Genomic DNA, 23,956 nt, shown 5'->3' with positions numbered 1-23,956 from the left:
ATTCCGTGGCTGCATCAGAGAGAAAATCCTGGTGACTACAGTGGCACCCACCCTGGCCAAAAGACCACTCGCTGTCTTCCTTAGATCTTCCATTTCAGCTATCGAACAGTCTTTTTTCCAAGAGCCACTGGGCAGAAATATTACAGGGTATGTCTAAATCTGACAATTGCACAGGCAGGCAGGCTGGCCAAGCTATCATGGATAACAGCAGAAGTGAAGGCTGGCTGCTTTCTGGGCATGCTACAAGCTTTCTGGGATTCTGAGTATACATCCTCTGGCTTCTGTTCAGCATCCGTCTTTTTTGAAAGAATATGAGACATATGCATGAGTTGCATGATAAGAATGGATAGGACTGACTATTCACAGAAAGCCAGCACATGGCAAGTTTAGGGTGAGTAGGAAGTGAGACATGAGCTTTGCCACAGAAGGCAGCACACTGTGAAAGATTAAAAGGACTTTGAAGGGCTTAATGGGATGCTGCTGAAGAGAAATCAACTGAGGTTTCATATTTACGTTAAAGAGCCCAACAGATGAGAAAATCCCTGAGCTACAAAAGCATGGCAGTTGGGGCAACACCTGCAGGCAGCATTGTCTTGTTCTTAAACTTTCTCCTGCATGCCCACTCTCAGAGACACGACACTGGGTTGGACAGGCCCATGGCTTCAATCAGTGTGTCTGCTCACATTCTTAAATTCTCATGGCTATGAATAAAACTGTGAGGTGAGCTGCCGCTCATTTTGTCTGTCTGAGTTGAAAGAGTAAAGGTGGCAAGAATGCTCATTAAATTGCAGTGGTGTCCTCATCTTACTAAGCTGAGATACCCTTAAACAGTTATCTCCCTTATTGCCCAGTTCTATTAAATTCAATTCCCAGTGCACTCTCATCCATCTTGTGCACTGAATGAGGCAAATGCTCAGGGGAAAAGTTGCATTTGACAGTAAAATTAAAGGTCATTTCATACTGCACAAGGAAAAGTGGGCCAACCAAAGACTCAACTGGAAAAACCTCTGTCTATAGACAAGCCTTTACACGAGTTCACTTGTGATTGCTGATGAATACTAACCATGTACTTCTGCCAAGGCAAGTGGTGAAAAAGTTGCCTATTTTCACTTGTTAACTCAGAGGCCTCTTTCATAGATTACCAAGAACATTTGTGGGCATAGAATAAAAATGCTCTTTGATGACAATAGAAGAAACTGCCTGGATTTATTCATGTGCAGTCTACAGCATGGCTTTATTCATAAGCGTAGGAATATGCTCAAGTTGCTAATTCTTTCAAAATCGGAGGATGTTGAATGCAAGCCAAACTGAGCAGAAACAAAAATGCAGTTCTAATGGGACACAGATATCCTGACGTATTAAGTTGTTTCTATCTTATTACCTTAGTGGGATATCTAATTATTAATTGCTTTTACTAATATAACATGAAATATACCAACATGCTTGTAATACAAAGATAACAGTAAGATGTGATTTGTGGAAGCAGAGCAAGGGGAAATAAAGACAATTACAGAAAAAAAATGCTAGGAATATTTGTGTCTATATGAGGGGAAGGAGGGTAAAATTACTTCCCTTAAAACAAGTCAAAACTAGAGCCACGGTGTTGAATCATTTTAATCTGAATACAAAGATTTGGACCTCAGTATGAAGAGACTCAGTTACGTATTTTGAAGTCAGGCATGAATTTGGGGGTGGGGGGAAACCTGGACAGCATCAGTGGATAGCAACACCAGAAATACACCCCATTGTGCTACATTAGTTAAGAAAAAATCTATCAGCCTGAATGCAGTACCGTGTATTTCAAAACTACTTTCACTAGCAAAACTCTATCTATGGAAATATCAAACATTTCTGAATTAAAATGTATTTAAAATATTTTTCTTCTGACTTGGTGGGGATTTTTAATAACCATGTTATTACTAGAGTTAATTTAGCTGAGATGGGCTCCATGAAATATAAAATGGAACTCTTTTACTAAGCAAAACTCCAGCTGGGCAGCATTTTGAGGAGTGGCAATCAGTAATGACTAACAGATCAAACAGATAGCTCATCTCCTCAGATAAACCTTCAGTTATACCTTTTTAGAAGCTGCATGCTTTTGCACTTCCCTTGTAAACTATAATCTCTTCCTCTTACCAGCTCTCATTTTACAACGGGGAACTTTCTCACAACTTTGGCAAACATTCTTGTACCAGAAAGTAATTCCATTCCATACTTCTCATGAGAAGTGACACATTCATTGAATAGAGCTACTCATCCATAAACCTGCTTTTAAGTCAGCAGAGGTCTTGTGTTGCCAACACAAAAGTTAAAAAAACTCTTGGTGTGAGTTCTATTATCTAAAGGCAGGGCACAGACAGGGCAGGCAAGACAAGGACAGACACGGCAAGGGAAGGTCAAGTCCTTAGTAAATAGGTTCTCCTTCTCCACTCAACATCCAATTTGTCTGCAAATGACAATTACAGCAATGCCACCTTGCAAAAGTAACAATGCAAGGAAATTTCAGGTCTCCCTGGGGGAACCTAGCTGCGATCCAATTCATGAGAGATACATGAAACAAAGCTTGGAAGAATATTTCACATTGAGCATCTTAATGTCCTCTAAAGCTGAGAATTCTTTAAATTATGGCCTGTACCCACAGCATTAAACTCACCTTTCCACTACAACAGAGTGGCTGCGTGCAAACTGCCTACTGGGAATAATTCCTGTCCCAGTGTAGCCTCAGAGCCACACACAAGAATTGTTTGGGGATAGCTAGTAACTGCGGGCCAGAGACAGTTACAGCAATTTAACAGCAACAATAATGGTTGAATCTCAATGCCCAAGAAGGTCCCCTGGCACTATTTAATTTTCAAGACATTTCTATTTTGGTGTATTCAAATCGAATGCACTCAAAGGACCCAAGTTCTAGCTGGTGATTCTTCAAAAGTCTTTGCAAGTTAGCTTCCTTGAAAAGACTGATTGTTTTAAAATGAGTTATTTATTTTCTATTATTGTCCCACATCATTGCAACCTCTTAATACTTATTGTTCATCTAGGTATTACTCATTTGGTTATGGAGGTCTTCATCCTAATAAATGACAGTGGATAAGTGTTTATGGAGGTCTTCATCCTAATAAATGACAGTGGATAAGTGTTAAAGGCAGCTATTGCTGTATGCAAAGCAAAAGGAGATTTGCTCAATTTGGTAAGTACTACAGCAAAGGTAAGGTATTGAACAACTAATTTATAACAAGTGAACATTAGTTCCATGAAGATTTTTCTTATAGAGTAAGACAATTTAAGCACAAAGGAAGGAGGAGATTACTTTAGAAAAAAATGAGATCATAGAGAAATTATTGCCTGAGGTAGTAATGCTTTAATAGCAATTTTAAGACTCAATATATTGTGTTTCTTAGTTCATCTCACAATAATGTATATACACAAATTACATGTCCTGTGACACTGCCAGCAATAACACAAAGTTTATTTTTAGATTTTATATATGAGTAACAGAACAAAAGTCTTCATATAGAATTAAGTAAAAGAGGAAAAAACTATTCTCCCAGAAGGCACATTATAAAACTTCTTCCTGAATTTATCTTCCTTATTTGCTATTTTATCATTACTCTGTCTTACTTGCCTCTCTTTTCTTTATGTCTTTCTTTATAAATCTTGATATAGCTCCCACCAAATTTACCTCAAAACTTGCTGGGTGTCAAATATTTGTTCTCAAAGTCCAGAATTCTGGTTTTCTCTAGCTAAGTTTCCAGCCAGAAAGGTTGGGTTTGACGGGTTCTCAGATATTTCCAAAAGATTTCCGTTCATCAGGATGGTTTAATCTTCTTGCCATATAATCATACAAGTAAATACTCAAATTTGAATTAATTCATAAACATATCAAGAGCAAAATACACTGATGAGAAGAAAGACATACTGATGTACTACCTACATACACCTTCTAGGAAACTGCAGTAGCATAATTTGTGAAGAGTAAGTACATAGCAGTTGATGTAACATTGTTCCTGCTTGGAAAACACATTTTTGTCCTTGTTGCCGAGAGTAAATAAAGAATAGCAGTAATTTCAAGCACTTTGTGTCTCTAGTAAGACGTTTTGTGAAAGTTAATTTCCACCCCTTTTCTTTTTTCTCCATTTAATTCAAAGAAGAGCAAAGGGTGGTATGATGCATTTCAGATATAATCATTACTTCTTGAAGTAAATTTCAGAAACTGCTCAGTGTCCCTGTCCTAGTGTGCATATGTTATGCACTGAGTTCTGCAGATGACTCCACCTCTTACCAGCACTGGTACAGACTTTGGGTCCAAGGCTTGTCCCCATACTCCCTGATTCCATCCTTACTCTGAGCCTTTTCTCAGACTCGCAGGCCTCTGGCCCTATCCCAAAGACTCCTTGTGAGTTTGGCAGCTCACTCAATCCTCCTTACAAATTTCTTCATCTGGGAACACTCTGTAAATGCAACACAGCTTCCAGACATTGCCTCTGACAAAATCTTTTCTGAATGTCCAAAATATCTGGGAGAACTGTACAGCAGGAGGCTCTTGCTCACAGGTTTCCATTTCCTTCTACATGCATCTGCTTCATTATTGGTCACTGCAGGAGGGTCCATTACCTTGTTCTCATTTCATCTTACTGTTTCTATTCCTTCCTTGTCATCCTTCCCAAAGTAACAAGGTCATTGTTAATACAAAGTCTATCTAATTTCAGAGTCTCAAAACTGACTCCGAGTATCTCTCCATTTCTTTAATGAGACTGGTGCTGTCTCTGGCACGAAGCCTAATTACAGTGTAGGGATACGCTTAGGTTTCTTAGTTCTTTTTGCATATTTCAGCTTTTCTGAGATGGAGAATGTTTGGTTTTCTGCCAGGAGGCAAACACTCTTTCATGGTTAGGAGAACCAGAGAGTGGGTTCCTTTCTCTTGCAGGCAGGGAAACACCTGGAATGAGGGATGAAGTACCCTGATATCCCCACATCAGTCCCAGCAGCATCGACCATCTACCCACCACTTCCTAACAGAAACAAACGTTACGTGTTCTCAGCTGAGCTCAAGTCGCACCCCTGAGAGGAAAGGAATTCATTTTCTGAGCCATAATGGAGAAGCCTCCTAGTACACACAGTTAATGCTACTTTGAATCCAATTCCCACAGTCATCCTGGAGGCATTTACTCTGCCTTTTCCTGAACACATCTGTAAAACAACAAATCACATCCAACTGAAAAAAAAAATGGTGGTTGCATGGGAGAAGATGATCTTCATGTCTTTTTCTTAGAAGATCTGAAACTGCCACCTTGGAAGGACACAGAAATTATTACAGAAGGAACAGAGAGAAAAAAGTAAGTAGCTGTTAGGAGTAGTGAAAAAGAGCTAGTGAAAAAACGTGACCTTAATGAGTTTGTGCTGTCCTCCTTTCAGGATATTAGCTTAATATTTTAAAAACTTCCATCCATACTTTTTTTTAAAGCCACCCATGTCTTTGTTTACGAGGAGAGCTGTTAGCAACCTCAACATTACTCATTGATCAGCTGACCTGAAACCACATATTTCTACCCATTGGTAACAGTCTAAGTATCAGGTTCTTTTCCAGAATAGCTGCAGAAGCAGCGCCATGGGACAGTGCAGTGTACATTTTCGCCTTGCCCCTAGAAACATGGGACATCGTACCCACTGGCAAACTATTAGTCCTACCCCTTCAGCAGTACTTAAATAAGTAGGCAGTCTCTTCTAGCTTTCAAAGCAATTTAAAAAGCATGTTCCTCTTAATTCACAATAGCATCCGATTACCCACTCACACCTATGAAATGAGCTGTTCCTTAAGTAATGCAAATGCTGTTTCCAGGATTTTCAAGTTCACTTTGAACATATGTGCTTTTTTTAATTAATAAAGTACTCGCAATGAAAGCAAAACCACCACACTTTTGAAAATTCCGTGTTCTTTCTTTTGGCCTGATCCATCTTCAAGACAAAACACACAGAGGAGGCTTTGAGCTCTTTGAGATTATACACATAAAAATGGAATTTGTAGTAATACTCAGTGAATTATTGTCAAGCCTAACTCTTTTTCAAATAGAAATAGTATTTCCCAGTAATTTGTGGGGGTTGCAACAAACAATTTCAGAAAGATAAAGAGCATTTGCAGTTTACTACATGACTCATTATTTTTTCTGTAGCAGCAGATATTCTTTCCTCTTTGTGGAAACCTTCCAAATCACATATTTCTACCCATTGGTAACAGTCTAAGTATCAGAGAAGGAAGGAAAGGAAAATGGAAAAGAAAAAAAAAAAGGAAGAAAAAGATAAAAGAATAGGAAAACAGCACAGAGAAGAGAGAAAGGAGAAAATGAAAAGGATTTGTCAGAGAGACTTACATATTAAAGAAATACAAGAAAACTTCTTGTCTTCCTAGAAATAGAATTATATCCCCTATAACATTAATTCCTAAATTGCCCTTTAAGCAGCATAAAAGTGAATGCTATTTTAATACTTGACTTGAAAATTAATAATGAATGCTAAATACAACAGTTGGCAGGCATAATGTTGTTGTGTGGTTAACATTTGCTAACATGGGCCCAAATCCAAACTTTCTGATATCCATGATAATTGGCTGCATATGAGCATATTCAGAATAGGACACAAATCCCTGGGGTCTGTCACAGTCCCAGCTAGCCCTTAGGACTCATTAGCTGGGCCAGCTTAAGGGATAACAGCTTCTGCAGGGAACAACTGGCTGGGCAGGGATACAATTGCCATTCAGATCTCGCCTTCCCAGGTTCCAGGACCCCTGTTAGGGGCTGGAGAGGCACAGCCTCAGCACAAGCCAGGCTACCAAGCCTTAGAGCCACAGAGAGAGGGTCTCCCATTGCAAACAAACTCCAGAAACCTGAAAGAGTGGGGTAGCCTAAAAAAGTGTAACCTTCCTGCTACTGTTTTAGACCCCATCCAGGTAGGTAATGGGCAACAGCTTTTGCAAGGGAGAGGCTGACAGCTGAGAGATTAAGGTGAAAGCTGCAGTTTCAAGACTTTGCATAAAGGCCACTGGACACCTCTCAGCTATTGAAATAATCACTACTTGGAAGAAAAGCACCCATAGCTAATATTGACTTGAGGCACATTGGTTGTAAGATGTATGTATACACCTCAGATGGAAGAAACAGGTGATTTCACAGACTGTACAATGCTTTGCTCTCTCTCTTTCCAAGTATAACAAACCTCTATTTATCTGGCAATTATACCTTTTGATTAGAGAGAGTCTAAATTGATACATATTTGATAACTTTGTATCCTTATAAGAGTTTGGTTAGGATTTTGCATCTATTTTAACTAATAATGTGATAATACAGCTGGAGGCCAGTGACAAGTGGGGTTCCCCAGGGCTCAGTGCTGGGTCCAGCCCTGTTCAATGTCTTTATCAATGACCTGGATGAAGGTATCGAGTGCACCCTTAGCAAGTTTGCGGACGACACTAAGCTGGGTGGAAGTGTGGATCTGCTGGAGGGTAGGGAGGCTCTGCAAAGGGATCTGAACAGGCTGGACCGCTGGGCTGAGTCCAATGGGATGAGGTTTAACAAGGCCAAATGCCGGGTCCTTCAACTGCGGCACAACAACCCTGTGCAGAGCTACAGACTAGGAGAAGTCTGTCTAGAAAGCTGCCTGGAGGAGAGGGACCTGGGGGTGTTGGTTGACAGTGACTGAACATAAGCCAGCAGTGTGCCCAGGTGGCCAAGAAGGCCAGTGGTGTCTTGGCTTCTATCAGAAACGGCATGACCAGCAGGTCCAGGGAGGTTATTCTCCCTCTGTACTCAGCACTGGTGATACCGCTCCTTGAATCCTGTGTTCAGTTCTGGGCCCCTCACCACAAGAAGGATGTTGAGGCTCTGGAGCGAGTCCAGAGAAGAGCAATGAAGCTGGTGAAGGGGCTGGAGAACAGGTCTTACGAGGAGCGGCTGAGAGAGCTGGGGTTGTTTAGCCTGGAGAAGAGGAGGCTGAGGGGAGACCTCATTGCTCTCTACAACTACCTGAAAGGAGGTTGTAGAGAGGAGGGTGCTGGCCTCTTCTCCCAAGTGACAGGGGACAGGGCAAGAGGGAATGGCCTCAAGCTCCTCCAGGGGAGATTTAGGCTGGACATTAGGAAAAAATTCTTCACAGAAAGAGTCATTGGGCACTGGAACAGGCTGCCCAGGGAGGTGGTTGAGTCACCTTCCCTGGAGGTGTTTAAGGCGCGGGTGGATGAGGTGCTAAGGGGCATGGTTTAGTGTTTGATAGGAATGGTTGGACTCGATGATCCGGTGGGTCTCTTCCAACCTGGTTATTCTATGATTCTATGATTCTATGAATTCAAAAGATATAATTTGCAATCTCTTCCTGTCTTTACTGCCTGGAATAGTTTTGATGTCCCCAAATACTATACCAGCACAGGATGTCAAACACATGATGTAGTTATCGTGACAAAATTCTGACTTCCATTGCAATGCAGACTTTGGTTACAATGAGTCTACTTAACATGTTTGAGGACAAAAAGCTTGGCAGGTTTGGATTTATGTGTAAAAATAACACATACACACATATGCTGAAGCCATGACTGAGTTTCTTACAGCCATGGTGGTTCAGATGTCCACATTAACATGATTTGAAGGTCCCTGGTCAGCTCTTAGTGTATAAATTAACAATGAATTCAACCAAAACTAAACAGAAATCTTATCTGCACTCCACAGAAGCATCATGGACTGGACTCACTTTTGTCACATATTTCCTCCTCTGATTTGCAGCTAAATTTTAACCCAGAATGGTTAAGCTGATCATGTTCTTGAGACCTAAAGTTACGTGCACACAATATTAAGAACTGGTTTGGAGATAGTAATGTTTGGAATAATTTAAACTGACTGTAAGCAGTGATTCATAAATTTAGTGAGCACTCTGTGTACTTCACATTAATTCCCTTCATAATATTGGTGGAATCGTTTATATATATACACACACAATTAAGAGATATTTTTATTTTCCAAAATATACTTTAACATAGACAGGGACATATGTGTTCAGCAGCCGTTTCTATTGAAAAAGGGCCAAGTGCATTTCCTTTTTGGCCTCCTTTCCTATCTCTGTTTCAATTCTGTGCAGTATCTGTTAATCTGTTGTAGTTTCTTTCTTCTGGTAGCACGTAGTATCTAAAAAAATGCCCCCTAAATTAGCTTTTCTGCTCACATAAACAGATACTTTCAAAAAGAGGTAGGTGCATGTTTTATATTCCTAAGGAAAAGAAGAGATTTTATTGCTTAGAATATTATTCTACAGTCTATTCTGTTATTCCTATGCACTCACATCAAAGATCTCCCAAGAAATATGCCCATGTAACATGAAATACGTGACCAGTGTACAAGAACAGAAGTCTCAAAAAACCCCAAAACAATAAAAAAGCTTGCATTTTTTCCACAATGTTGAAATTTTGCTTTACTTTGTTTTATAATAAATATTTAAGATGCAGTAACATAAGTTACTGCAAAAAAAAATCCAAATCAAACAACAAAAAAAGCTACATCTTGCAAGGACTGAGCACATGGGGCTTCTGAACATGGAACCTGCTGAAAGGTGCTGTGGATCCCTGACTACGACCTTGAAATCACAGGGTGGGAATCACCACCCTGGACAAATGACACAGCTGTTCATCAGTGTGTTTAGGTGCAGAAGTCTTTTTCAGTTACATCTGAAGGGAATTAGGTTACGTAACAGACATAATTTAATCTTTATAACCACTTAGCCAAGTATATTTCCATTACTGCTTTTGTTTAGGATCCAAAAAGCAATGCTAAGCTGGCAAAATATGCCTTTAGTGATCGGTGTGTAATCTATTATAACAAAGCATCTGTTCTCAACAGGAACAAAGTTTTTGTAGGAACGCTGCATTAAAACACTTCAGAGCTCTGATAAAAGCTTCTCTTCAATGGATAAGTTTCTAAAACAAAAGATTAAGTTCCTTTAAGGAATCAGAATAAGGCCAAGGATCCAATACTCAGGATATTACTGGTGAGGGGAAAGCAAAGGCAAAATTTAGTTCAAATGTCCCATAAGAGGAGAAGTGACCACCCTTTGCTACAGGAAAGACAAATGGATCATCCTATTTCTTTCTGTTATTTCACATGATCTTGCAGGACTATGGAAACAATCCTTTAAAACATAAATACACCTACACTAAAACAATGTTTTCCAGCAATCCAAATAATAATTCCATCATTATGAGAAATGGATGTATATTTTCTATCTCTAAAGAAACTATAAATGTCTTACAACTAAACTGCTGCAAGAAAGACTTAAGAAAATGTTAATAAATTTAATTAAATTGGCACAATTGAAAAGTTTTAAGTACTTTTAAAGAAAGAAAATCCTGCAAAGCAGTTTGTCTTTTAAGAGCTACATCAAGAAAGAGTCCTAAAAACTTATAGTGTAGTTGATCCCTGCACAAAGTTTCCAGATCTTTAATGGAAATTATTAGTGATAGCAAAAATAATTGTAAACAACAAAAAATTATGTACAAATCCTCCAAGTTAAAATAACAGACATTGAGGGTTACCAGTAATACTGAGGATAAGAAAAACATAGAAAAGACATAGCTCATTCCTTCTGAAACAAGACAATTAAGAAATCTATGAAATACTAGTGCATGGCTGATGAAAAATTAAATCCTCCTAAAGCTCAAAGTACTTTTCTCCCTATGTGAACAATCCCACAGGATTTATCATCTGTTTCATTTTGCTTATTATAGTTGTTAGTTTCCTACAGCAAGGACTTTTACTTCTGCACGTCACTGTGAGTATTTTACCAGCCAATAGTTATTACAGTAGCATTTTTTTTGTTTTAAAAACTGGTAAAATGAAGAAAAGTGGAATAAAATTGTTTTAATTATACTAATATTAATATAACATAATCTTTCATTTCAGTCTCAAAATCACAGAGACATCCACTCAAAATAAAAGAAAAAGTTCAGGTTTGGTTTTTTATTACTTTTCCAGGTATCTGTTAGTTCTTTGCAGCTATATCGCTCACTTTCCCCTACCAACCAAGTCTTTCCATAACAGCAGCAGTTGTCATCACCACCACTATTTATAACATATATAGTATATAGAATGGGAAATCTTCTAATCCATGTTAAATTGCCATGATTCTGGAGTGATTTTGTTAAGTTCTTTCTCATGTCACTTAAGGACCACTACAGCTTTCCAGCAGGGTGGCACACATTTTACACATTCTGTTCTTTACAGAGAGGCACGTTTTAACCATGCCACTGTTTATACGTGTTGCTGAACTTGAAACAGGTGACGTAATTTCTTTTAACAGAATGCAAGGCCCAAGAGACTGACTCCAAACTGCCACGTACTTTTATGGGCTGGACCAGAGAATGTCCCAAGTTTCTTGCATTATTCAATGTCTTGTAAAGGTTCTTTCAGCCAGAGACGCCAGGACTGTTTGCATCCTGCACATCCCAAACTGAACAGGGATCCAGAATTTTCCAAATGCAAGGACCACAAATCACTTGGCTTTTGAAAGAAGAAATAATTTAGTCTATACATATTGACTTACATTGAGTGCTAATTATTTTAATATATTTTCCACTATTTAAAATAAGAAAAAGAGGCTATGAAAGCTACTTAAAAAATCACCGGGAAAAAAAGCAAGCTGAGAAATGTGATACCTTTTAGTTTCTCCACATAACGCCTTGCTATTGCTTTCATTTTCCAGAGAGACAGGCAGTTTATAATAAGCTCACTTTGAGTATTTGCTGGGGATCCTAACATATTCTGAAGCTACTGTTTAATCACATCCTAGAATTCAGGATTTTAGAATGTTTGAGAGTCTTGTTGAGTAAGGTGCAAATTTGGGTATTCCTCTTTGCTGTTCCACATCCATAATTTTTGATGGACTAGATCTCCAGAGCTGTGATTTTCAGCTTTCAATTGCAGAACCCTGAGTGTCTCAAAACCGCATGTATCAGTTCTGAGAAATATGAATAAGAAAGAGAACTCTGTTGTCATTTGGCTTAAAACCATTCTATAGGAACTGAAAACTAGTGGGTTTAAGGTAACAAAGGACAGATTGTGAATGGTGCTTCATGGAATTTTACATATTTAAAGGATTACATTTTGTCTGGAGAAGAGCTTCACTTATGAAATTCAGTCTTCCTCTCTCTGTCATCCACTCTCCCATGTTCTGGCTTTGTTTCTTCTTCTTACTTCCCAACATATCTTTCTGCAGGACAATCCCCATGCTCACCTAGGTTAGCTCATCTTTATGGGGAGGAAGGCCACTTAACACGACCCAGTGGCTGGAGAGAGATATCTGATTAGATATACTAATGATGTGCTTCATGAATCCCTAGTGATGGGCTGTGTCCAAAGCCCCATCCATGCTAAGTTTACATAAGCTGACAATTGCTTTAAACAAATGAGCAAAATAAAACTATTCTAACTCACAAACTGTTAGCAGATGAAAAAGTTGACCAGCAAACTGCTTGATGATGTACAGGCAATGATCAACAAGAAAGAGATGAACCTTATGTTTTAAAATGCAACAGCCATAAGCTAAAACTGCTAGATCTTGTCCTTGGATTTTTGGCAAAAGAGGAAAAAAAAGCTACTTATTATAAATAAAATTAACCTGACAAAATTAAGGGATTGACATCAAGTAATGTAATGACAAGCCTAATTTCAATTAGGTCATTGATTTCAAGTCAATCATCTTATGCACATCTTATACATATAGAGAGCTAAAACTTGCTGGCAAGGTAAAAGGCAGCTTTGACAAAACCTCCATGAACCAACATGTACTTTCTCCATACAATGAAAATGAGCTTTTTTACCAAGACAACAATGCTGTAGCAAATATTTATTTCATACCACTTACATAAAGTCGATCTAACATTCCGAAAGTAAACACCTTCTTTCAACAGCTGCTAAATGTTCAACAAAATTCCCCATATTACTGCTTGCAAACAACCACCTCTTTTTTTTTTTTTTCATAAAGCAATTCAGCCAGGGCTTAGCCAGTGGCTTATGGCTCATGCTTTTTATCATAGGTATTTGAGATGCCCTTTGGTGACAGGGTTTGGGGAGCGCAGTTTCTTTGTGACTTACCTAGCAGAGATTGAGAGTTCACATCCCTTCTTCGGGTGAAACGTCCTCCAGGGAGATCTTTGGCCATGACAGAGACAGTGGGAAGCAGAGTATGTCCAAATAGCAGAAAGAAGCATGCAATCATTTTCTTCATCTTCAAGCAGCAGAGGGACATTCAAGGATGTGAAACTGCAATAAGGGACAGAAGCGAGATGAGCTCTTAATTACACAAAAAGATACACTATAACCATGTCAGCCCCCCACCTGCACTGCTTTCCTCCCATCAATAACAAACATGCAGCTATACTGACACAGAATAATACCTACCCCTTCAAGAAAGAAGATCTACATAGTAATAAACCAGCAGTTAGCACACCCAGCACAGAATTTTTACATATTGTTAGTTGAAATTCACAGTTAACATTTAAAATGTATCGACTTTTACGACCATCCTAATAATCAAGCCTCTCTGAAGCAAGAAAAGGAACTTTGTTTCAATCAGCCTGTCAGCATAAACAGGTTTGAAAAGAAAACAGATATATTTTCATTATTCTACACAGCACTCTGTTGCATTTTTTTCAGAAGTTCTTGCAGTCCGAGGAGTACTTTCTTCAGAAAATCTTGGAGAATTAAAACAAGAGAAGGGAATACATCCCAGAACCAGCAACTATAAACAGGAATTGGCAACAGCTCATGGTTCCTTTTCAGCAAGCTGTGGTTGCTAGTATGAAGATAAGAGTGAAGAAGGAATCTTGTTTACTCAAGGAGACTTTTGAGGAGTGGCAAGGAGCTTGCCAAAGGTTACTGAGAAGTTTTGTCATACAGAACAAATCAACAGGCAAAATTCCTACAGTAGGAGTTGATTCGTGACCAGAGTTTAATGCACCATCAAAAGCCATGGCTGCCTCTGCCTGCAAACAGAATGCTAAGACCAACATGCTCAAGGCTCGTCTTCTGGCTATGTTCCCTGTTGGTGGGCTGCCTCAGAATGCAATTCTAGCTGTCTTCTCCCCAAATTGTATTTCTGTGAAGAGAGCGCCTCCCAGGAGCTAGATTCAGCCTTGTAACTGGTGAGTCTTAGTCAAGAGCTCCCATAGGTGCACAAGAGATGGATAAAGCTACCCACTTTCCAACACAGAACTGTTCTACCTGAAACCGAGTGGAGGTTTTACAAGCAGTGCAAATTTTAACAGTAATTCTTGGTTAAATAACAAAGTTGTTGAAAACAATTCTAATAGTGTCTTGATAGAGCCACAGATCTGTAACACAAGGCAACTAAGTGACCCAGTCAGAAAGAGAATCAATTTTTTTTTTCTCCACCATGAGGTGGTCACTGGCAGAATATAAAATTCTAAGTGAATATTTTCTCTGTAATAAGGAGAATTTATTCATTATTGTTCAGCCTGTCCCATACAACCATTACATACTGATCTGTTTTTCTATATATCAACCTAATTTTCTTCTTGTGTATCATACTCAGCAATCCCAAATAAAAAACCAATGTCCTGATGTATGTGCCAGAGAACAACATCAACTGAATTTTTTGCACTCAAGATGCCCAACCTTGCTTAGACATTTCATATTATTTACTAACAGGCAAAACATGATTTAATGACATTAAAACTAGGAAAGAGATGTATGTAAATAGTTGACACTTATAATAGTGACAACAAAAAATTAAATGTTTGGAGCCCCAGCAGCATGAACACCTGTATGGCGTTATTCGTAGAGTACTTCCAGTGCTTTAATCAGAAACAGATGGACACCGCAAACAGCACACAACATTGAAAATGGGAAAAAATCTGCTGGAAGCAACAGTTGTTACTGCTGGAAATTACCAACCTAAGCTTCTCCCAGGTTGTCTCCTCTCTTCTCAGGATATCGGCTGCAACCATGGGGCTCTGCAAGAGGGCTTCTCTTCTCTCTGGTCGGTTCCTTCAGCACACAAGGCAAAAGAACCTCTAGGGTACATGCCAGTTCTACATCAATGTTTTAGAAATGTAGAGGCCATGCTCAGAGGGCTAATGAATGTAGACAAGTATTTTTTTTACTTATTTGCAAGGAATCGGGCATGACCAGGTTGTTCAAAAGGGCTATCTGCTGTTACTGGGTTATCATTGGCCTAACTCACTCCTCCCTCCTATCCATCCTAAACAGTCATGGAGACTAGGCTAAAGCCACTTCACCCGTTCCTGAGGGCGCATTAATGGAGAACCAACGCTGCCAGTGCAAAGCACCTTCATGTGTCCTGAACCACCCACTAAGCATACAATGCCAAAGGAAACAAAGACAAAAAAGTGACTCAGGATGTCCTCCCAGCAAAATACCCTAAACTAAACCCTTTTACATCCTGGCACTTAACATATTTTATACCTTTGAAGCTATTCTTGATTTTTGGTTACAATTTCAAATTCACTACGCTCGCAATTGTCCCCAGGCAACTTCAGAAATAAGAAAAAAAAAGGTGTTTGTTTGCTATGATTTTAAGTATTTGAATTCTTTCAGGAAAATGTTTACCTGGCATGTAAATAGTATACGATTACCTGATCATATAAGCTAAAATGCCTGCATAAGCATTTATCAGCCAACACCAAATTCTGAAACATTTAAAGCAGTAAATTTTCAATCTTGTATGATTTTACCAATCCCTCTGAAAAGTAATGAGAGGGGTACTAAAGAGACAGAAAAATTGAATAACAGTGCATACATAGGTTTTAAGGATACTTTTATTCAAACTGAATATATTGTTCAGTAGTGTTTCATTTTGATCCTTAGATCTCAATAAGCCCTCAACAAAATCAATAAGATCTCAATACAGTTCCACCAAAAAAGATAAAATTCTCATTAAAAAAATAAAAAGATCTAATATCAGCAGTGTCCTACCCTCACAAACAGTGCTTTAAAATACTGCTTCAAAAGTTAGCAGTGCTTGATAGAAGAGACCTTTAGTTGCCTTACCTCATAAATTTTGATAGATAAGATAATTTAAACTATGAATTAAACTGAAATTGCATCCATTTTCAATGAGAAAAAAACCCCAAGATCCCAAAGCCAAAGGCTGTGTGTCTGATTACGGATGCCACTGATCCAAGCCTGTTGCAACCCTTTCATCCACACTGAAAGCTTCTGTTTTGCTTTCTTGAGGTGATGACCATCGGGACTTGTGTGCTTTGCTGTAGTTCCAGATACATATTTGTATCCACTGCTGCTTGCTTTTTTACATCACCAGTGCATAGTGATTGCACGGCTTCTTTGCATACAGTTCTCCCATGGTTCTCTTTTTATTTTCTGGGTCTTCTGCAACATCCCCTGTCTTCACTCTAGAAGCTGGATGGTGTTTATTGCACCACATTGGTATTTAACACCTCATTTTCCCAGCAGGCTAAGCCACACTGCTGGCTAACTGTTGCTCTACCAGCTGAGAACACACTCCCAAAGAACCAAACTTACAAACATGTATTTTTGTGACTACTAGGAAAATATGTTTCAAGAACTTTACTCCAGTTGTCCCAACAGGATTCAGCATTATACGATCAGGAGCCAACTCCCCTGGGCAGACTCAAAACCAAGTCACTGTATGACAAACATTCTGAACATCTCAAAAGCAAAAGATACCATGAGGAGCTGCGGCAATCCATGAGGCTCAATCAGGTTAAGCACCAAATGCGCCACCTTCCACTGTTCTATTCTTCTGCCCATGGAGAGAGAAAGAAGGTGGTCATATGCAGGGCTTTCACAGCAATCTTGGAGCAGTCAGTGCACATGACAGATCACTAGACATGCCCCTTCCATTAACCAAACCAGCAGCAGTATAGCTCAGGCTCCAAAGGAGGTAAAGACCCACACTACAACCCAGTCAAGAATTCCTGCAGAAAACCCACAGGGAGCAGAGCAACACAGCAAACACTGATCAACTGTGGGAATAAGGAGCCTCATGCATACCTCTCCTACTCTGTGCAATTTGACAACAAGCCAACCATTTTATCCCATAAATAGGGCAGCCTAAGTGAGCCTTCTTTGAACTCTCCCTGGCAAGCAGTGTTGCTGCATGGCAATGACCTCCCCTCATGTTAGGATGCCTCTCAAGGGTGCTTCTTGAAGCAATGAGATCCTTTACCAGGAACAGATCATCAGTGAACCCATTGTCATCCTTCCTGGACAGCAGCAGGACTTCATGCCAGGCACTACCCCTCTTTAGCAGGGATTAGTTGCTTAGCTTAAATAAGTTAGAATTTAAAGAAACTTAATCACTTAGAGTTATAATATTGTTTGATTTATTATGTTGTTTGCTTAGCTTTCTTAGCACAAGTATCCTGACTTGCTGAAGCATTGAGCCTTGAGCTGTAAATATCTACTTAAAACTTTCTCAACTCGCTTAGTCAAAACAGGGCCTCAAGAGCCAACAAAAAGCAAAAGATGCAGAGGCTTCAAGGATACAGACCATCAACATCAGCTCTACCTAGACAAGGCAATGACTTGTCTGAAAGATAATGAAGGAATCCAGTGAGGAAGAGTTGAGACCCAAATGTTACTGCTGGGCTGAATCATCATGTGAGGGGTGGGTAAACAGTCTGTAAGGGTATAATTACCAAGGATTTCTTTGATTTTTTTGGCCCCTCTCTCCAGAGCCAACCACCTGCTGTACTTCTCTATTAAGTTATTCATTTTATAAAATCTGATGACTAAGAGCCAGCTTTGCAAAACCTCAGATTAGAACTTCAGAATGAATTGATGCCCGATGCTCAGACACAAGGTAAGTAAATTGGGGATAAGCATGATGAATCTTTGAAATCTTAGCTAAGTGACAAAGAGGATCAGGTGTGCGCATATAATCCTTTAGCTATGAACACATATAATCCTTTAGATATAAACACATATAACCTCATTTTCCCTCTGCATGATTCCTCCATGTAGTAACTCCATGTCGAGTGATTGCTATTGAACTCTGGCAATTGGCACTTTTGTCTAAATATGGATTTTGTCTAAAATACTCATTCACAACAGTGCAGCACACTGCTCTGCTGGGCGTGTGAAGAAGCTCTATTAGGAGCTCCAAAGTTCAAATCCAATGTTTGGTGAAACAGACTCTCAGGCATCAGATTTCATAAAATAAATAATTTAATAGAGTGGTACAGCAACTGCTGCTTACAGAGGTACAATCTGGTGAGGGCTGCTTGAGTATCTGCAGCTGTCTTGAAGAAGTTTGGTATAAAGGAAGAGATTTTCCTACAAGATGACAAGTCAATGCACAGGCTCTCTTGTTCTTTTCAGGCTTCCCTTGCTACCCAACTAGCTGCCAGGCAAGAGCTAAATATTTCCATGGCATTTTCTCATCAATTTTGCCTGTGCTTGCTTAGTCATACACCCACGGAACAGAATAATTTTTCTGATGCATTGTTACAGATTTTCAATTTTCATGGGCTACACTGTAAAAAGACTAGAAAACTAAATTGGGACTTCATATTTAAAAAACCTATTTACTTTGTAGTACAGCAGTCAAACAATACAAGTCTGTTTCTACCCTTTCAAGTATCTTTCCATGGAAGCGTCTTCATAAGGGATGGATGGATGTTTTGGACAGAGAAACTACTGAACATTCGGAGTCAGTGGTGATAAATCAATGACCTTCTCCACTGCATGGTGCATGTTATTAAGACTTGTCCTTATTGCTGTGATAAATCTTAAATATCAAGGGAGAGGAGATGCTCTGTGGCTAACGTCAGTGTCCTTCCATCTCTTCCCTCCTTCAGGGAAATTTCTCTTGCACAGAATTGGGAAATCCTTCCAATGGCCTGGAAGGGTATCCTTTTTCATTCAGATTCCTTAAAAATATACCAGTCTTTGCTAGGTAGATCATGCTGTAAAAGAAACTGGAAAACCAGGTTAGTAATATGTTTCAGCTTGTGCCTCCTGCTCCTCTGTGTGGTTTCCTTCCTCACCTTGCAGTACAAGTTCCCTTCCAAAGCTAAATCAGAAACATGGACTCCACAAACCTCTACCTCTCCACCTACTTCAGCTGCCATCAAAACTGGCACAATGCACAAACAGGGAAATTATCAGAATTACCTTGAACACCAACATCTTCAGTAACTGCAGATAATATCCCTTCTCTCAAACCCTATATAGTTTCTCCTCACAGATGGGAAGGAAAGGGAAGACAAAAAAAGCACCAGAAGCAGCAGTTACTACCACTGCAGAGGCTGCCTTCAGCTTTCCTTGTTTGATAGTTAAAAGAGACAGCCATTTACTTTTGTTCATCCGTCAGTAGATCTAAACAGTATTTTTAAGTTATAAAGAATGCACATGCATAAAAGGGAAAACATTCTAAAGTTCTTTCAGCAGTCCTTATTTTCTACCCATTTTAAGATAACAGGAAACTGTGATCATAATAAAACCTTTTGCTGAAGTTAAAGGAACTGCAAGTGGTCTATGTAAGCCAATAAAATCAGGGTGTGTGTCCCCAAGTTAGCAAGCACAGTGAGTTACTTGGAAAACCAACAAGCTCCTATTACATGAAAGCCACAAAATATTACATTCTCAATCCCATCACCTCAGAAATTAAGGACAGCAAGCACTGTAAAGCCCTGTTAACTACCAGTTACAACATGCTCCAAGGCACTTCACTATCCCCAAGTCAGAATATGCATAACTAGTCCATTACTCATTACAATCACTGTGTGTGACTTGTGTATCAGGACATAGAGTATTAATAATTTCCTCCATCTTTCTGGACTAGTTGCTGACACAGGCATTTTCCAGTTTTGAAAAATAGCTACGGAGTCCTTTATATAAAGTCCAACATCATAAAATATTCTGTCACTGCCTATGCAGGTGTTGTGTGGGGGCAGCTGGACACAATCAGGAAGATGGTATTTAGCACACTGACAATACATTAGCACCATCTTGCCTTCATCCTTACAAAGGAGCACTCTGCTGTCATCCTACTCCACTAAATGATGCACTGGATTTTGTGTGACTCCTTGCTGCACAAGAAGGGCTTCACTTGTACTATCAGTAGTGTCAGGTGAATCTGCAAAACTAGCTAAAAGTCAATTAGCAGTTCAGGTGTATTCTGAGACAAAAAAACCCCAAACCCAAACGCAAACAGCTTTCTTATTGGCACATCAAGTCACCAAAATAGCAAAGATAACTGTTGACTTGGCAACATCAGTCTTATATCAATATAAAACAATGAGTGTCTAAACAGTAAGAGTAACCCAAATCAGCAGTGTGTTTAGGACCAGAAGCTGTGTACTCCAGCACAAGAAGACTGGGACAAATCCTTCACAGGTGTCCATGAAGGCCTGGTTCCTGACAGCAAGTTTTACAGCCACGTGTTGCCTTGCATCTGCAGAAGGGCAGGATCCTGGCACACGACGGCAATTTGCCTGTTCCAGGAACGTCTTGCACAGCAATGGGGACAGGATGACAACCACAGGCTCACAAAGTCTTCCAGCTTTGTTTCCTATGCTCTTATATGGTCCTTCCCTTTTAGCACATATCCTTACCTTGACAGCTGAAAGGATATTCCAGTGCTCTCTATACTGAGATCCCCCTGCCTTGTATGGCAATTAGGCTGCAGCTGAAAGAAACTCCATCAGTACCTAATTATTCTGACGGCTCTCACAAATGCCCACAGCTGAGTTGTATCCTGAACTAATAAAATCAAATGTGACAGTAGACTAAACTAACTTAGATTTTGAAATAGTAAAGGGAGGACCCATAAATGCTTTCTAGAGCAGTTCCTAGAAGGGAAGTGAATGTCATTTGGTTGTCAGCCAAATATTCCCACATACCCAACCCTGTACATGAACACCCGTATACAGAGTATAGCTGAAGGTGCTACAGGATACAGGAAGGCAACCACATTCTGGAAGCTGTCAGGAGAGCTTTGGGGATGGGGGAAGAGCATCTTGTTTATCCAAGCACAGAGGTCAGATAAGCACATGCACACACATCTTGAGTATACGCACCAAAACACACAGTGTATTAGAAAGAGCAAAAATCATCATTAAATTTTATTGTGAGGTTTAAGTATCATGGACTCAGTTATCTAAATGGCTTGGAATATATGTGTAACGTGTGATTTAATTTTCTACAACACTAATGAAATAAAGAGCATTAAGGGATATATTGACTCTTTTTAAGTCATTCATCTGAATCCCATATAGACTACCTGATAACACTGTTGTAAAACTATTAACTACTAAATCATAGAACCATTGAATAATTTAGGTCAGAAAGAACCTCTGTAGGTCATCAGGTCCAGTTCCTGCTCAGAGCTGAAGCCGACAACCATTACAATAATTTCAGAAACTTGCCGTATAACAGTTAACAAATGATGCTGTAGAACAGTGCATCCATAGTATGGTTTACGCTGCATAGTTTCCAGTGGCCAGACTACAAGCTTTAGCAGTGGGAATTCTTATTTTATGACAGCATCAATCTCCATTTTATGATTTTCTTCAGTTGCCACTTGGACAATAGACCTTTTCATTATCTTGTTCTTTTGGGGAAGACTCATCTGTGCTTTCTGGTTCTGAATCTGATCTAGACATCAGAGTTTCCACAATGTTCCCTGGAGAGCAGCATGGGAAAAATGAGAAACTTCATTTTTACCATGAAGAGTAAGTATTTATATGAAAGCATATATTATTTGACATAAAATACATATGTAGGCAGCTTAGTTTTGTCTCTGTGAGGTAGTCACAAACCATAACAGACAGCTAGTTGCACACAGAAAGGCTTTTCTTTCTTTTTTTTAAAAAAGGATACAGTAGTTTTGAAACTTTTTTGCAAACCCACACTAACCACAGTACCAGCACCAGCATAAACCAATCATCTGGGGATTAAAACCACTCCATTCTAAATGCTGCTTTCTCATAATGAGAACACAATCTAACAATGGGTACACTACATAAAAGGAGCTTATTAATGATGTTCAGATTATAATTAAATAGCAATGTTTAGTGTTTTACCCTCCCATGGAGATAGTTTGTAAGTCATGGGAGAGTACTTAGATCTGATTAGTCTTTCCCTAGTTTTCCTGGACTGATTAAACCATCTTTTACTATTATAGATGAGTCCCAGGGTCCCAGCTCATAAACACCAGTGTGCATTAGTTTGTTCACGAGAAATCTCAGTGAGCTCAATGGAAAGAGTCGTGTAAAGTAGTGTCATGTAAAGTAATTAGGTGTGGATACTGAGTGCATGATTGAGGATCTTAGCTGAATCTTTGTGTAACTGAGTGCTATATTTGTTAGCATATAAAATAAATCAAATTTAATTTGATGCATGTTGTTATAAGCATAGCAATACACAGTATGTGAGCAAAAGTTTTAAAAATCTATTGCTTAAAACTGAAAAGTGTATAGTTCAAGAATTATTTCATAAGATTTTATGGAAAAGCCATAGGTGTTAAGCTCTTGATTTCAGGAGAATTTATGATGGGATTCAGCATGACCACTTCTTCTGAAGCAGCCAGTTATACCTGACACTAGCACAGGTACAACACACAACGCAGCATGTCTCTCTTCCAGATCTCAGTTGGGATCATTCACCCCTTGAATGAGGGCCCCGAAAGAAAACCCAAGCATTTAGGAAGTTTAACATAAATCAGTAGGTTGAATTCTTCCCTCTCAATTAAGACAAACCCGTGGCTAAGCAGTGACAGCGGCCAGTCTGGAATGGAAAGACCTGTCCTCTGAAACAGCAATATGAGGTCATTAAAGGTGCTGCAGAAATTTTTATAAGATTAAAAAGCATCATCCAGGCTGGGTTTCTAGGTTAAGTATATTCCACGCAGCAACCCCTCGCTCTCTCCAGCTGCTCCCACGCTGTGTGTCAGAGGTACCAGCTCCAGCGCTGAGCTACCTGCAGGTATGTGGAGCTGGGGGACGTGTCCCTGCCCATCGCAGGGGGGTTGGAACTGGATGATCTTTAAGGTCCCTTCCAACCCAGATTATTCTATGATTCTATGTACCTGCCACACAACGATAACCCGCGTCCCGTCCTGCTGGAATCTTTGCACCTGCAGGCTACTCACTAACAAATATTTCCAGGTAAAGTTTGGTTCTGATTCTGCACTGATTTTAAGAATACAGTGGGGTTTCCCTGAGAGGAAAAATAAACTAGTTTCTGAAGCGCGCACAGGGAAAAGGGTACACGGGGAGTTTGCTCAGACCCCTGCAGTCCGAAGGAAAGGCAAACGTGTCTCCTGCGGCTGAAACGCGAGCAGCAAACACACACACACACACACTCACGAAAAAACTACCCCCCCAACCCCCCGGCTTTACCTGCGGGGCCGCTCGGCGGGCGGCGGCGCTGCCGGGAGCGAGAGCGGCGCCTCCTCCTCTTTCTCCTCCTCTCCCTCCTCCTCCTCGTCCCGGGCGCTGCCCCTCCCGCCCCCGGGAGCTCCCCCAGCCCCGGCCCCGCGCGGCTCGGGAAGGGGCGTCCCGCTGGGTAGGAACGGGCCCCGCCGCCCAGCCTGAGAGACACGGATCTTCCTCCCCGGGCGAGGGATGCGGTCCCGCACCCTCCCGTCTGCCTCCTGTGGAAGCGACGCCGTGCCGGGCCGTCCCGCCTGCCCCACGAACGAGAAGCGGGACCGCTCCTCCTTCCCTTCTCGGGGAAGAGAAGCGGTCCCACTCTTTCCTTCCATCCCGTGGAAGAGAAGCGGTCCTGCTCCTTCCTCCCTCCTCGGGAAAGAGATGCGGTCGTGGTCTCGCTCCTTCTTCCCTCCCCGTGGAAGAGAAGCACTCCTGCTCCTTCCTCCCTCCTCGGGGAAGACATGTAGTCATGGTCCCGCTCTTTCTTCCCTCCCTATGGAAGATAACGGGTCCCACTCCTTCCTCCCTCCC

The 23,956-nt window shown here is 40.3% G+C and overlaps 1 protein-coding gene across 3 annotated transcripts in view; it reads right to left on the bottom strand.

The window, feature by feature from the left end:
* MATN2 (matrilin 2) overlaps positions 1-23,459 on the bottom strand; it is a 74,344-nt gene extending 50,885 nt beyond the window's left edge. For all 3 annotated transcript variants that reach the window (XM_069854416.1, XM_069854417.1, XM_069854418.1), the window contains exons 1-2: positions 23,393-23,459; positions 13,119-13,286 (exon numbers count right to left, since the gene is read on the bottom strand). In XM_069854416.1, the coding sequence (XP_069710517.1) occupies positions 13,119-13,272 (154 nt within the window). In that variant the 5' untranslated portion in view covers positions 13,273-13,286; positions 23,393-23,459. The remainder of the gene's footprint in view (positions 1-13,118; positions 13,287-23,392) is intronic.
* Between the last annotated feature and the right edge of the window lie 497 nt (positions 23,460-23,956).

The sequence above is a fragment of the Phaenicophaeus curvirostris genome, chromosome 3 (genome assembly GCF_032191515.1).
Source record: "Phaenicophaeus curvirostris isolate KB17595 chromosome 3, BPBGC_Pcur_1.0, whole genome shotgun sequence".
In the NCBI taxonomy this organism is placed as follows: Eukaryota; Metazoa; Chordata; class Aves; order Cuculiformes; family Cuculidae; genus Phaenicophaeus; species Phaenicophaeus curvirostris.
The sequence above is the reverse complement of the archived record's forward strand: the minus strand, read 5'-3'. Positions and strand labels throughout refer to the sequence as shown.